General features: G+C 28.9%; 1 protein-coding gene across 1 annotated transcript; it reads right to left on the reverse strand.

The window, feature by feature from the left end:
* On the reverse strand, positions 1–14,156 carry LOC148237359 (uncharacterized). Its single transcript, XM_088205888.1, has 3 exons — positions 13,908–14,156; positions 1,110–1,288; positions 1–540 (listed from the first exon to the last, which is right to left on the reverse strand). The coding sequence occupies exons 1-3, from the start codon at positions 13,957–13,959 to the stop codon at positions 181–183; spliced, it is 591 nt and encodes a 196-aa protein (XP_088062014.1). The 5' UTR covers positions 13,960–14,156; the 3' UTR covers positions 1–180.
* Positions 14,157–14,468: the final 312 nt, after the last annotated feature.

Genomic DNA, 14,468 nt, shown 5'->3' on the forward strand with positions numbered 1-14,468 from the left:
TGTTTTAAATAATTTAAAAAATCAATCATAATGTTTTCGATAGTCTTTAAACGTTTCATCATAAGTTTGGAATGTACACTTTCATTTTCTCATTTTAATTTATATAAATTCACATTTTTATTATATCATGAATTATAGTAATAATTACATCATCATAATCCATCACTACGCCTCTATATATCATAAACTATTCAATATCCAGTAGGTATTTTCGATTAGCACTATCGAAATGGCGAAGCACGAGAACAGCCGGAAGACCGTCTCCACACCGTTGTGGATTTTGTTGTTGGTGATGGCGATCAAGATCGCCGCCATGAACGAAGAAGCCATATTGGAGTTCCGGAACAGGGTTGCCCCCCTTCCGTTTCCGTTGTTGCACAGAGCTGTATCGCAGCAAGAGGTACAAGCGTAAAGCTTGGTCCTCTCGCCGATGACGATACAACCAGGTTCGCAGTGCTTCGTGCAGTTCCTCTCCAATGACCACATCTTCTGCTCTGACGTCGAGTTCTCGTTGGACATGGTGTACGAGAATTTCTTGACCTGAAAAAGTTGCATGGTGAGTGACATAGTTTAATTATTGTATTAAATTTCCGAAGTTATTTATTATATCACCGTTTTTTCTTTCGTTGTTCAAGTGGTCATCATAGTGACCTCTGTATTGTGACAAATGACACGTAAACCCACATAGTATTATAAGTATAAGTCATACCTTAGTTCATTATAAATAATTATCGAAGTGATTAGCTCGCCTTGTATGCTATTAAATGCTCTAACAATGGCCTCGTCAGATTACTATATAAATATAAGAGAGGACAGATAAGTCCGTGACAAAAGATTCGAAGACTATAAATATATTATCAAGAAATCATACGACAGCTAATTGCCATTCATTAGACGACGTGGAAAATTGTTATAAATTACTCCCTCGCTCACAGCTTCCACAATAGTTTTTGCGAGTCATCCCTTTGCATTGATCCGCATGTACCATTAACCGTATAATGAAAACCACGTTACAAAAATTAGCATAATTTGTCGAGTCATTCATCAAAGATCACCAATTTGATAAATTACTTGTTTAATTTATTTATGGCTGGAAAATTGTCACCCACCATACACACTCGCTTGTCGTCCTTGCACTTGCTCGAGAACACCGTGTAGTTGGCCTTGAGATCGGCACAACGATCCAAGGGGTCCATGGTCTGGCATCTGTAGCACCACAGGTCGTTGACGGGTCGTTCTGCAGCCGGCGTGCGATGCACGCTGTTCGACTGCAACAGCTGGCCGTGCGCTGCAAAGTTTGACGAGTTTAGTAATCGAATTTAAAAGAAAAAAGTTTCTTAAAACAAAAAAAAACTAGAAAAATCTGATGTATGGCATTAAATTAATGCTATTTTTATTTTTGTTTTACATAATTATGATTGTATATTATTTAACGGTGGACGACAACGATAAACGGTATGCAAAAACGCAGGACTTGCGTCTTAACAGATCTAATTGATGATCGTTGTCGTCAAAACATATATTGATATCATTATACAAGCTTATAGACACAAGTATATAAAAAAATAAATGGGAAATATTATCTATATATTATGGAAAAATATATTATCATCATTTTTATATGAATATTGTGTGATGACTTATTTACGGAATTGCAAAAATAATGCAGAAAACTGTGTCACAAATTTATTTCAAAGATTGTGCAGAAAATTCACTATATATTAAATATGATCATTTTTTAATTTTAATAAATATTTAATACATCTCGAAACCATTTCTCAAAGGAGTCTTAGATGTACCCACCACCACGCGAACCTCACAGTGGTGACCCCGAATATAATTAAGAATTTGCAATGTGATCCCCACAAATGCTTCTCATAAATAAATTACATTTTTCATAAATTATTTAAGCACCCGAAAATATTTTATGGCTATCTTTGAAGTACAACAAACCGCATTTTTATTCATAATTTAAGATTAGGCCTTAGCTCGAAGGCGGCTAACCGGCATGACCTAGATTTCATATTTTCTCAGATCTCAATCCACCGAGATGATAAATTTGTTTTCTCTGTTGCAAATGAGCCGCAAATCCTACATTTATGCTTTCTTATTCTCGGCAAATCGGAAAAAAATAATTCGTAGACTAATTTCGTTTCTCTGTGCCCGTATTTTAATTAGAAAACTCAAAGCGAGAATTTTGCTCTGAAGAAGACGAGTTTGGGAGGGATAGTAATCTTTATCTTTATTTATTATACTTTTTATTATACAGTGACAAATAATTACCAATAAAATGAAGTATTAGTTAATACTTAAAACACGATAGTAAAATTTGTTATGTATGACTGCTGAGATTTGGTTAACCTTTATAAATTTGATTTAATTAAGAAATACCCACAACTACCCATTCATACAAATAACATTAAGAATGAGTATACAAATTTAATCAAATTAAACCATTCACTAATTGTATGGTTGCTTTAACCCTTTGCACTCGTATTTTTTTTTTGGTTGGGGTAGTGCCAGCTCGTATTTAATTTCAAGATTTTTTTTAAGTTCAATTTTTGGAAGTAAAAATGAAATAAAACATGTTTTGATTAATCTTTTTACAAATTAAAATTAACACAGCGAAAGATTGATAGTTTGTCAGTATTTTAGTTAAAAAACATTAAATTAAATATTAAAAATATATTATAATTTAAATACTTTAATCGGAAAATAACTTTTTTTATTGTACTTTTTTAAATAATTTGTAAAACGTTAACCATGAAACTTAGAAAAGAATAATTTATTGAAATGTGTTCACGAAGAATTGTACTTACTATTTACAAAAAATAAATGACATAGTATTAGGTATACATAGTATAGGAAGGTAAATGTAATGATGTTTTTAGATGATTTTTCGTCCATCGCAATCAAATGCGCGGTGCACAAATAAATGAATTATTTAAAAAAACAGCTGAGTGATGTAGCGGCAGGGGTTTATAACCATTAAGAAATTTGTAAATAGCTAGATGTCATATGAATTCTGAATATTTAAAATATTGGACTGCTTGTATTTTTTGCACCTATCGTTTATTATCTTGCGCAATGCGCTTATTATCTTGCGCATCGTGCTCGTTCTATAGCGTTTAGCGCTCATAAAATCGATCAACAATTTGCGTTCATACAAAAAAATAATGATTACAATATAATTTAATCAAGATTAAAATTACAAAGAGCACAAGTTTTTTACTTGTTGTTTTTTTTCTTAGTAAAACCTTTTTTTTTAATTGTTGTTTTTTCTTGGTAAATAGTTAATATATTCCCATTAACATGTTTTAGACTTTATAGAAAATCAGATTACAATAAACGTTTTATAAAAAATATAAAAATATACTGTGAGTTAAATAAAACATATAATAACATATAATACATTTTTTAAAACATAGATAATACGAAAAATTGTTATGCACCTTACAATAAATAAAACACAAACAATATGCACATCAGTACATATGTTTTAAGCAAAAGGATACATTTTGACGATTTAACCAATGATTTTTAAAAGAAAATTTAACACTTTTGACGCTAAGTTGCCGATAATGAGATTCCGAATAAAGTAAAGCGAAGGTCCATATATAAAGGAGAATGTAGATTAGTAAATATGGTTCTAGGACACTAACCGCCTAGAAATATATTTCTTGGACAATAACCCCCCGTCAAAACCCCCCTGGACATTGACCCCTCGTTCAAATAACCCCCTTACAATTAACCCACCATGCAAATAACCCCCCTGACAATTAACCTCCGCTACGTATAAAGATAAGTATTTTATATAAGTTGTTAGTATTTATAATAAATGGTCATTATTTTTAATATAATGTTTAATACGAATAATCATTATCAATACTAATTATTTGCACAGGGAATTATTTGTACGGGGGGGTTAATGTCCAGGGGAGTTTTGATGGGGGATATATGTCCAGGGGGTATTTGTCCTGCGTGTACGTGCACTTAGGATAGGAATATTTAAATTACGAAAAAGAAGGACAAATTAAATTAGATATTTTTTTAATATATTCACTGTCTATGGCAGAGGTCAGATTACGGCCAAATCCAGCCCTCTGCTTATTTTAATCCGGCCTGCAAGTAATTGTTAGATTTGACATTTAAAAAAATCAAAGTATGTGCTATAATAGAGCGGCCAACCGTCGAGTTAAGGAGCTAGCTAGGTATCACCTTATAAGGTGCTCCTATTGCTTTGGATTTCACCGTGACGTTATGCAGTTTAAATTTGACAGCATATTCAGTGCCCACGTAACGCCTTTTGCAATAGATTTGTTTGTCTACCAGTTTTTCGGCGAGAACAGTTGTTAAAATAGCACATTGTGTGTAACATCAATAGACAACTAAATAGCAGATTTTTTAACTCAATTCGGTGAATTTAAATTATTTTCGACTCTTAACACCATTGCTAAATTCAGGCTTTCGCATGGCTCTTTAAGTCAAAATATTACATGTAGCCTTTGCCAAATAGTTAATATTTTGTATAAGTAAAGGGTTATGTATAAATAGTAGCAGTATTTATCCATTTATAAAGGCTTCTGCAAACAGTAAGTTACTAAGTAAGTTACTGGTTTGCACTAAATTATTTATTCAAGCAGTCAATGCTATGTTTAAGTGACTGTAAAATTAGTTTTGATGAATTGTTTGCATGGAACAACTACAAATGAAAATATTATTAATAAAGTTGAAAAACGTTAACAAAGTACATTTTAAAGTGAATTTCGAATGAAATGTGTAACATCTGATATTAAATAGATTTGAGAATTAACCTTTTCTGAAGATATCATGAGATTTCTTAACAGATTGAACTTTGAGCTAAAAAGAAAAACAGTGCTTATATTGAAAATTTACACCACATTTGAATTTTTGAGAGAAATGATAAAGCTCATTTTAATTTTGCTTCCTGGCCCGCTGAGCTTAAAATATTTACAATCTGGTCCTTCACAAAAAAGGTTTGCCGACCCCTGGTCTATGGTATTAGACGAGTAAAATAACCTTGTCTATATTCTTCAGTCATATGTTTTACAGAGAGACTTTCAAAGTGTGTCATGGCGATTTTACAACTTTATATTTAGATTGTCTTGTATAACCGGAATGTCGCAGTCCTTAAGGCGTTGAACTGATATTCAAGAGGCTATCGGTTCAGGTCCCCGCAGCAAACTAAACATTTTAATAATAGGAATGCGCTATTATTAAAATTAGGCCCTAGCTGCTAAGCGACATCTGTTGATTGTAAGCTGTAATTATAGTTACCAATATATAATAGATATCACTAATTTACAAACTGTGTTTTAAATCTTATCCAATTAAATGTGTAAGTGTTGATTATGTTGTGCATAAACGGCTTTTAACAATAGTTTTTCAATGACGCATATTTGAGTCATCCACCAGTAGAGTGTTAAATATGGATAAATTTATATAAGTACAATACAATCCTAAAACTCACTGAAAAAATATGTCTTACAAGACTTTTAACCCTTTCACCGCGAATGACTTCTATGGGTGTCATCAAGAAAATCGCCAGTACTCATTAGACATTTAAATGTGCCGTAAACATTTGAGCCTAATAAAATGGCTTTTTAGTATAATTTAAGGCTGTAAATCACTAGAATTATTTGAACCATAATATTTTAAAAACTATGGCATGAATAGGTGCCCCCACATATTAACAAATTTCGAAATGGCGCTCAAAAATATCAGCTGTGGTGATAATCTAAATGCAATCGGAGCCAGGCCCCACCCAATTTTTTTGTACATAAAAAATATTAGGTGGGGCCGGTAAAGTTTTATTATATTTCGTGAAAATGATCAAATTTTCTATTTAGACAAATATTCTACAAGTTTTTTGTATGTATTTGCCCATTTGAGGCAGAAATGATAAATATTACATTGTTTTTTTTTTTGGGATCTGTTTTGGATTGGCAGGCGTTCTTACACTTAGAGCGAATCAGCGTAGTTTGGCCTCGTGGATTTATTTTTGAATTTTTAAGTTTTGAATTTATTAAAACAGTTTTTAATAGTATAAATAAATTGATCATAAAAAAATATTACATTAAAAGATTATCCTAAAACTTGAAACTTTAAATACTTGGACAAGATTTAAAATTGGTAGAAATAGTCTTAGCATAAACGCATACTATTACTGTCACAGTAATAATATCACGGCTAATATCAAATTCATCGTCACGTCCTTAAAATTCCATTATTATATCGTCATTCGTAATTATATGGATAATTTTTATAATAAAATCAATATATGTATTTATAAATAATTAAAACACAGATTACTAATTCTGTTTTACATAATTTAGTAATTTACTAGCTCGAAAATAAATTAAATGTGTCGAGACCAATATTATCATTTGAGTTGAATACCCAGGTCGATAGTTGTCAATCGCTCATTTTATTAGTGCGAGCGAGTAAGCGAGCTCTGCTTGCATAACGGCATCTCGCTCTTTTTTCCGTCTTAAAAATTTTATTTTTATTTCATAGCAGACACACAATATAAAGTAATAATTATGCACAATTAGAGCATATGATCCCGTTTCATCCCATATCATAAAAATATAGATGCCCTTTGAAGGAAAAAATCAGTTTTTGGGCAATAATTGACAACCTAAATCTGTCAGTCTAGCGCGATGCCGTCCTAACACCGCGCGCTTTGACCATGTTCCGATGAAAAATTTTACAATAAACTTACACTTGTAAATTTAAAATTATTGAGTTATTTGCATAAGTTAAAAATTCAATATTACTGAAATGTGTTTAACAGAAGTCTTTTTAATATTAATAAATTTAAATATTCAAAATTTGCTTGAACACAAAGCCAATAAATGCATTCAAAGTTTTGTCGACATATTGTCGACGTTCGAGTGCAACGCTTGAAATACGATGTCGACACATAGTCGACTTACGAGCGCAAAGGGTTATTAATATGTTTGAAAAGTTGTTGGTTATTTTATCTCAATTAGGTTTATTGAGTATAATATGTTATAAATAAACTAAAATGTAGTTTTAATGAATATTTTATAAAAATAATTTCAGATAGTTGCTTAACGACCGTTATTATTTATCTATAAATATAAATGCGCCTTAAACTTAATATGTATTATATTAGAAGGTAATATTAATAAATATTTCAAGAAAAATATTTATGAAAAATGTTTTACTAAAATAAAAAAATATATTTTATGAAAAAAATATATTTATAAGCAGTGAAAGTCTATTTGTGGTGCCTTTAAAAGTAGCTTTATATAATTTTATTCTATATCAACACGTTACCATCGCATACTCCAAGGTGGCGTCCTCTGACGTATATTATTTCATTATCAAAAATATGTACATATGTATTAGGTTAGGTTTCCTCAATATACATTCACATATTATCGATATGTGATAATAAAATATATATAATTAAACTATTTTCGACGAAAGAACGTCATTTGAAAATTTTGTAAATTTGGCACATGTAAATTAGATTTAAATAATATTTTTCATATAAATAAACTTGAAATCATCGACATTATACTTTTAGAAGATCAACATTATTACAAAGGTGACCTTCGGGTATTATGAACTCGATTGACCTCTCATTAAAATAAATCGAATTAGAGATAAATATTGTAAAAATAAACAAACGACCTCGCATTAAAATAATTCAAATCAGAGATAGATATTTTAAAAATAGACAAATTGTCAACCTTTAATAAATAATATTTTTTTTGTAATCTGAGATGCACGACATTTTAATCCTTATGGTTCATAGCCTTGACCTAGTTAGAACTTGTTTGTGCATCTCAAAATATTAAAAAAAAAATCAGTAGCTATGTGTCAACAGTCGCGTAAGCTGTTCCGTAACATTTTTGTCGAATAAGTGTTTTCGTTTATATTTTTTATAATAATATCCCTTTCGATGTTTTTAATTATAAAGTGATAGTGTAATTAAGTGTATGTGTTAGAATTAAGCAGTGTATAATTGAAATTAGTGTAGTGTGTATAATGGTGTTTAGTTGCACCGCGTGCACGGCTTGGCGCTGGCGTCCTTACCGACGCCGGCCGCGCCGCGCCGATGCGCCCCCACTACCCCCACTACCCCCACTACCCGTCGCGTCAAGGTAATGTCTTTTTATTAATTTTGTGTGTCTTTCGAATATAGTTAACCCTTTGTGCTCGTAAGTCGACATCTGAGTGTATTACGAGCGTTGCACTCTTACGGCGACAAAACTTACAATGCATTTATTGGCTAACTGTGTTGGAGCTAATTTTGCCAATTTCAATTTATTAATGGTAAAAAACTTGTGGTAAACACAGTTTAGTAATATTGAATTCTAAACGTATGCAAATAAGTCAATAATCTTAAATTTACGAGTGTAAGTTTATTGTAAAATTTTTCATCGGACATGGTCGTACACTTGTGCTGTTAAGACCGATACTTGACAGTTGTACGGTGTTAAACTGATGTTTTCCTTCAAAGGGTATCTATATTTTTATGATATGGGATGAAACGGGATTATATGCTCTAATTGTGCATAATTCTTACTTAATATTATCAAATAAATAGATTATAAAATTTAGTAAGACGGAAAAAAAGAGCGAGATGCAAGCAGCGATTGACAACTATCGACATTTTTAGCGGAAACTCAAATAATAATTACTAAGTTATGTAAAACAGAATTAGTAATCTGTGTTTTAATTATTTATAAATACATATATTGATTTATTTTTACAAATTATCCATTGACGATATAATAATGGATGTTTTTGCAAGTGACGATGAATTTGATATTAACCGTGATATTATTACTGTGACAGTAATAGTAGTAGGAATGATGTCTGAGCACTTAAAAGAAGATGGATTATGGCAATATTTGATGCAAATAATCTTAAATAATATGACAATTGATATGGTGCGCCAAGTAAATATTGTTAACCTAATATAATACCTCTGCACCAAGAGACCCATTTACTATCCAGATACCTATTACTAAGAGTGATTAGCATAATAGCTTATTATTATTATTTATAAGCTAATAAAAATATTGTTTCTAAAACAAGTTTGTATATGAACTAGATCTTAGAGATAACTTGTTTTTGGAGGAAGGGTATGCGAATTCTATGTCAGATATTCCTACTGGAAATTCAAGTGATAGTGACCATGACCCTTTTGTTCAATTGAGGGATCGTGCACGTGTCATGACACTCGAGAGTGATTCTGAGGATTCAGAAGAAAGCGAGGATATTACCCTTGATTGGAATGACAATGATCCACCCAGACAAAACTAACCGTTTGAAGGATTATCGGGAATATATTATAATATGGGATCGGAAGGATTTGCAAAAAAAATTATTGGAGACGATTTATTTCACACAATTGCAGAGGAATGTGTTATAGTTAATTAAAATTAGTGTTTATAATAAATTTTAGTATATATAATTTAGTATATGTGTTAGAATTAACCGTTTGCTGGCCGCGCCATTTGGAACTAATGTATCGTCCCATGTCGCGTATCTTTAGATTTAAAAATAAAATATATGTCAAGTGTCAAGGTACAGATCAATGACCTTTATGCCCCATAAGGGCTCTGGGCGTCGTTCCCGGTGCATTTGATGTCCATTCTTGGCAGTTAAAAATCGAAGTGCTAGGGTTCTCACAACGAAACAATTATGAATTATTTTTTTGCTTTATTAGCAAAATAAAAAATAATACATTAATTTTGTTATAAAGTATGAACTTTTAATATATCAATGATAAAAATATCGTTGATAATAATAATAATCATATTTATTCCAGTTTAATAGGGCAGGGTCGATCAATTTCATATTACAAACTTAAAAACCGAGAGGCATCCCTACGTTTAAATTTTTTATTCGTTAAATACTAACACAAATCATATTAGTCAAATTCCACATTAATTATCAATTGCGATTTATACGTTTTATACAAAGGCGCAAGTCACTATTGTCAGCCCTGGCGACGTTGAAAAATAAAAAAATTATTTTAGCCGATCTTAAAATATTTATTCATGTAGTTATAATTTTAAATATTTCTTCAGATATGGCACTATTTACCAAAAAAAAAAATTATATTATTTATTAATGTAACTAAGTTTGTTTGGCTAAAACCACTATAGTGGTCCGCGGCAATGTACTGGTTAAGCAGTGTATGATTAAAATTAGTGTTGTGTTTATATAATAATAGTGTTTATAGCTAAACTTTGTGTTTATACACACAGTATATATATATCGTAATGAGCTACTATATTTAGATATAAAAAGTGAACAATTTGTTATTTGTCTACCATGTTCAAAAATATGAGGCGCTTTTTTCTGGTGAATGACATTTTTAAAATAATCTTAAATATTAAATATATAAGCATAAACACAAGTTTTAGTCAAATAATAAAATTAATTGCTAATCAGCCGATTGAAAATTTTATAAAAAGTTTGAGAATCGCCGTTGAATTTTTGTCATTTTTTTCAATAATCGTAAGCATTGAATTATAATAGTATAAATCTAATTAAAGTTAAATATTAAAATGATTTGCTTTTTAAATTGGTTTTAGAATTAAATTATATAAAAAAGTTTGAGAACCACTGATGAATTTGGACAACATTTTTAGGATACATGTTTACCTTAAAAAATGTCTATATTTAACAATTTAAAATAAAATAATAAATTCGTTTATAATTAAGGTGACACAGTTTTTAATAAAATTATTTAAGGTTGAGAGCCACTGATAAATTTTATCATATTTTCCAAAAAAGTATAGTTTAATTTCACCGAAATTGGATAATATCAAAAAATTTTCTAATCTAATGTGTTTCCAATAATTCGTTGGTAAATACAATTTCGAATTATAATATTTTATGATTAATTTAAATTTTCCGCGGACCTAGTGTTGAGAAACCGTTGTATAAAAGCGGAACTCGATACCATGATATATTTTAAACAATATCCTAAAATCTTATAATTTTATGTGCACTGGAGCAAAAAATATATAAATTTAATCCAAACAATTAAAATGTTTGTATATTTTCAAAAAAATGCCGGTAGTTCGTGTAGTCTTTCTAATTAAATGTAGCGGTTGGTAAAGTGTTAACAAATTATATTTTAATTAGGGAAAAAATTGTTTATTAGTTTCAAGGTTAAAAAATGTATTATTATGCAATGAAATCAATTATAAATCTAATTGTGGTACTTATTGAAATAGCTCTATATTATTAATAAAGGAAAATATGAATATATAATATATAGAGAAAAATATTATAAAATATTATTTGAATCAAATAAAAAATCTAATAATTAATTTCCATTGAAGAAAAAAATAGTAAGAAATATTTTATTAATAATTTTTTTTTATTTAAATTATTATGGTTACCAAAGTAAGTCGTCATATATAATTACAATGCACACTATTATTGTTTATTAAAAATATGAATAAAAATGAAACATGTTTTAGTGGAGTAAAAAATGTAATAATATATAATATTTATGAGCACTGAAATTATTTATCAATCAACTATTAGTCTATTTAAATATAGCCTAAAAATTTGACAAAAATGGTATTTTGTATTAAATATAAAATAATAATTTTTGTTTAATTTTGTTAATTAAGGTTTTGCTAAAATAAAAAAGGATTTTGTAGTTGAAAATAAAAGTATGGACACTAAAATAATTACCTAATTTACGACTAATGTTTAAATAAAAAAAACTGCTAATTTATTTTTAAATCTATAAAAAAAATATTATTTATGTGGTGCAATTGAAAAATATTATTTTACATTTAAATAATAATATTAAAAATCATTTAGCCATAATAAAAAAATGTATATAGGTATAGGTTAGTAATATACTTAATTTTACATTTAAGAAAAAATAAAAATAGGTTAAAAAACATAATTATGGGTGCATACATAATTTATCACTTGACATTTGATGCATTTAATAGTAGTCCTACAAAAGTTAAGAGAGTAATATTATTTCTATACATAGTAAGAAAATAAATTTAAATTATTTTGATTTAATAAAATAAATGTTTTTTTTTATATTTATATGTAAAAAAAATAGTATATAGATAATTTTTAAAAAAAGGATGCATTTGTAGTAAATATAAAAGTAGCTTAATATAATTTATGGTATAATTAGAGAATAATATAAGCGAATTTAATTATTGTAGATAAAAGTATGTTTAAACTTATTTTAAAGTTAAAAATATATTTATAGGTACTAAAATTATTTTTTACCTTACTTGTAGTGCATTTCAAAGTAGTTATTATATAATTTTAGAAAAAATGAAATTTTAAAATAAAATAAAATTAATAAACAAAAATTCGCCAATCAAATGAAAACTTTGAAGTTAAAAATATACATAAATGCCGTAAATTTAAGTAATAAACTATTTAAAATAATAATATATAATATCAAACTATTTGTGAAAAATATTTTATTCATATAGTCCATTGTCAACTAACCTTTAGTGCATTTAAAAGTAGTAATAGTATACAATTTTATCTAAAAATATCATTAAATTATATCTCAAAAAATGAAAATGGGACAAAATACTGAATGGCACTCGAATACATTTTAGTTTATTTAAAAGACAAATATGAATAAAGAATATTTTTATAAAAAATGTTTAAACCTATTTTGAGGTTAAAAATATTTATAAGCTCTACAATTATTGTCAATTAACTATATAAGTAGCCCAATATAATTAAATAAAATAGTTGCATTTTTAATTAAAATAAAATTATGAGCCAAGAATATTTTAATCGAATAAAAAGCTTTTGAGGTAACAAAATACATTTTTGAGAATAAAATTTGATTGTAATTAAGCAATTATATGTGTGCTACTTACTTATAATTTAGCAAAGAATATTTTAATTGAATTTCAAAGCATATAATTTATTTTAGTGCTACAAATTAAATTTTTGGATACTCAAATTAATTGTCAATTGACTTGTGGTATAATTAAAAGTTTTGATTTTGGCGATAAATTATATTTTAAATTAAAAGAAAAAAAGTAGTAAAAATATTTTAATCATATTCAGTCACTGAATTAAAATATAAAACTACTTGTGAAAAAGATATTTAAAGGCAAATCTTCAGACACGATTGTGTTTAATTGTATAAAAAAATGTTTTTTTTTTTATATTTAAACTTAGATTTTTTTGCAAATGATTAGGTAATGTTTTATATTTAAAAAAACTATTGGGTAAATTTTCATTTATAAATAAATATTTAATATAAAACAATATTTTATATTACATATGTTACAATATTTAATATAAAAAAAATATATAATATCAAACAATTATTGGAGCAAATAAAAGTAGCTCCAGAATACTTTTAGAGACAACAATTATATATTCTAAATATAGATTTATCATTTATTTAATAAGCAATCTTATCATACTCATAACATTTACTGATAATTGTTCAAAAATATTTAACATGATCAAAAATAAAAAATACATATACCAAAAAATGATAATAAATGCTACCCAATAAAATATTATATAATTTATATATTTTATTTTAATTTTTCTTTAAAAAATGCACATTATATTTAATAATATTGAGGAAATAGTATAGTTTAAAAGGTATTTCATCATCATCATGTATATATTTTCTATGGTAATATAACCTAAATTATATGTCACTATAGAACATGGTATTATGGCTATAATAAGGTGAATCCATATATTAAGGTCAAATCGAAACGAACGGGTTAAATTTACCATTTGAACAATGACATAACTTCCATCGCCCGTCATCCTCTTTGTGACGTCGCCCCACATTTCGCACCCTTCGGAGCCACCCTTAATGTATATATATATTTATATATAATAAAATCGCTAACCTGATACGACATTGTAGAACACGACGACGAACAGTCCTAAGGCTGTTACCATCTCAAGTCCAGTTTTAATCTGTTTGACGCATTCAGAGACGTGAACGGGTTAACAGATGACATTTGAACCTCAGCTTCCCTGATTGATAGCACGACATGGCAACTAGGTCGCGCCGGCCGCGAGGTTGGGCCGCATAGCCGAGCTGTCACAGTGTCCGCATGCGACCGGCCATGTTGTTTTTCCAAGATGGCGGCATTGCAGATTTTCGGCGCAAGCGCGCTCGCCTTAAACACCCATGCCTAGCTGGTGGGGCCGGGGGTGGTTCAGGAGGCGGTTACTTTGCGATTTTGGGGGAAGTGCAAGGATGATGCCGAAAATAGACGCTCACGTGAAACTTTCAGATGGTGCTAATTGAGCGGGTGATGCATTGCCCACTTAGCAGACAGGGTGTGCCATCAAATCGTTGAAATTTGCCATAGAGTCGTATAGGTATAATAAAAAAAAACCTCGAATTTTTTATGTGGAAGGTTTGGAGTCAATGAATTAAATTAACACTACGTTACAAAATC

Source organism: Plectrocnemia conspersa, unplaced genomic scaffold (genome assembly GCF_051122295.1).
Source record: "Plectrocnemia conspersa isolate PC_06_02 unplaced genomic scaffold, ASM5112229v1 ptg000002l, whole genome shotgun sequence".
NCBI classification, from domain to species: Eukaryota; Metazoa; Arthropoda; class Insecta; order Trichoptera; family Polycentropodidae; genus Plectrocnemia; species Plectrocnemia conspersa.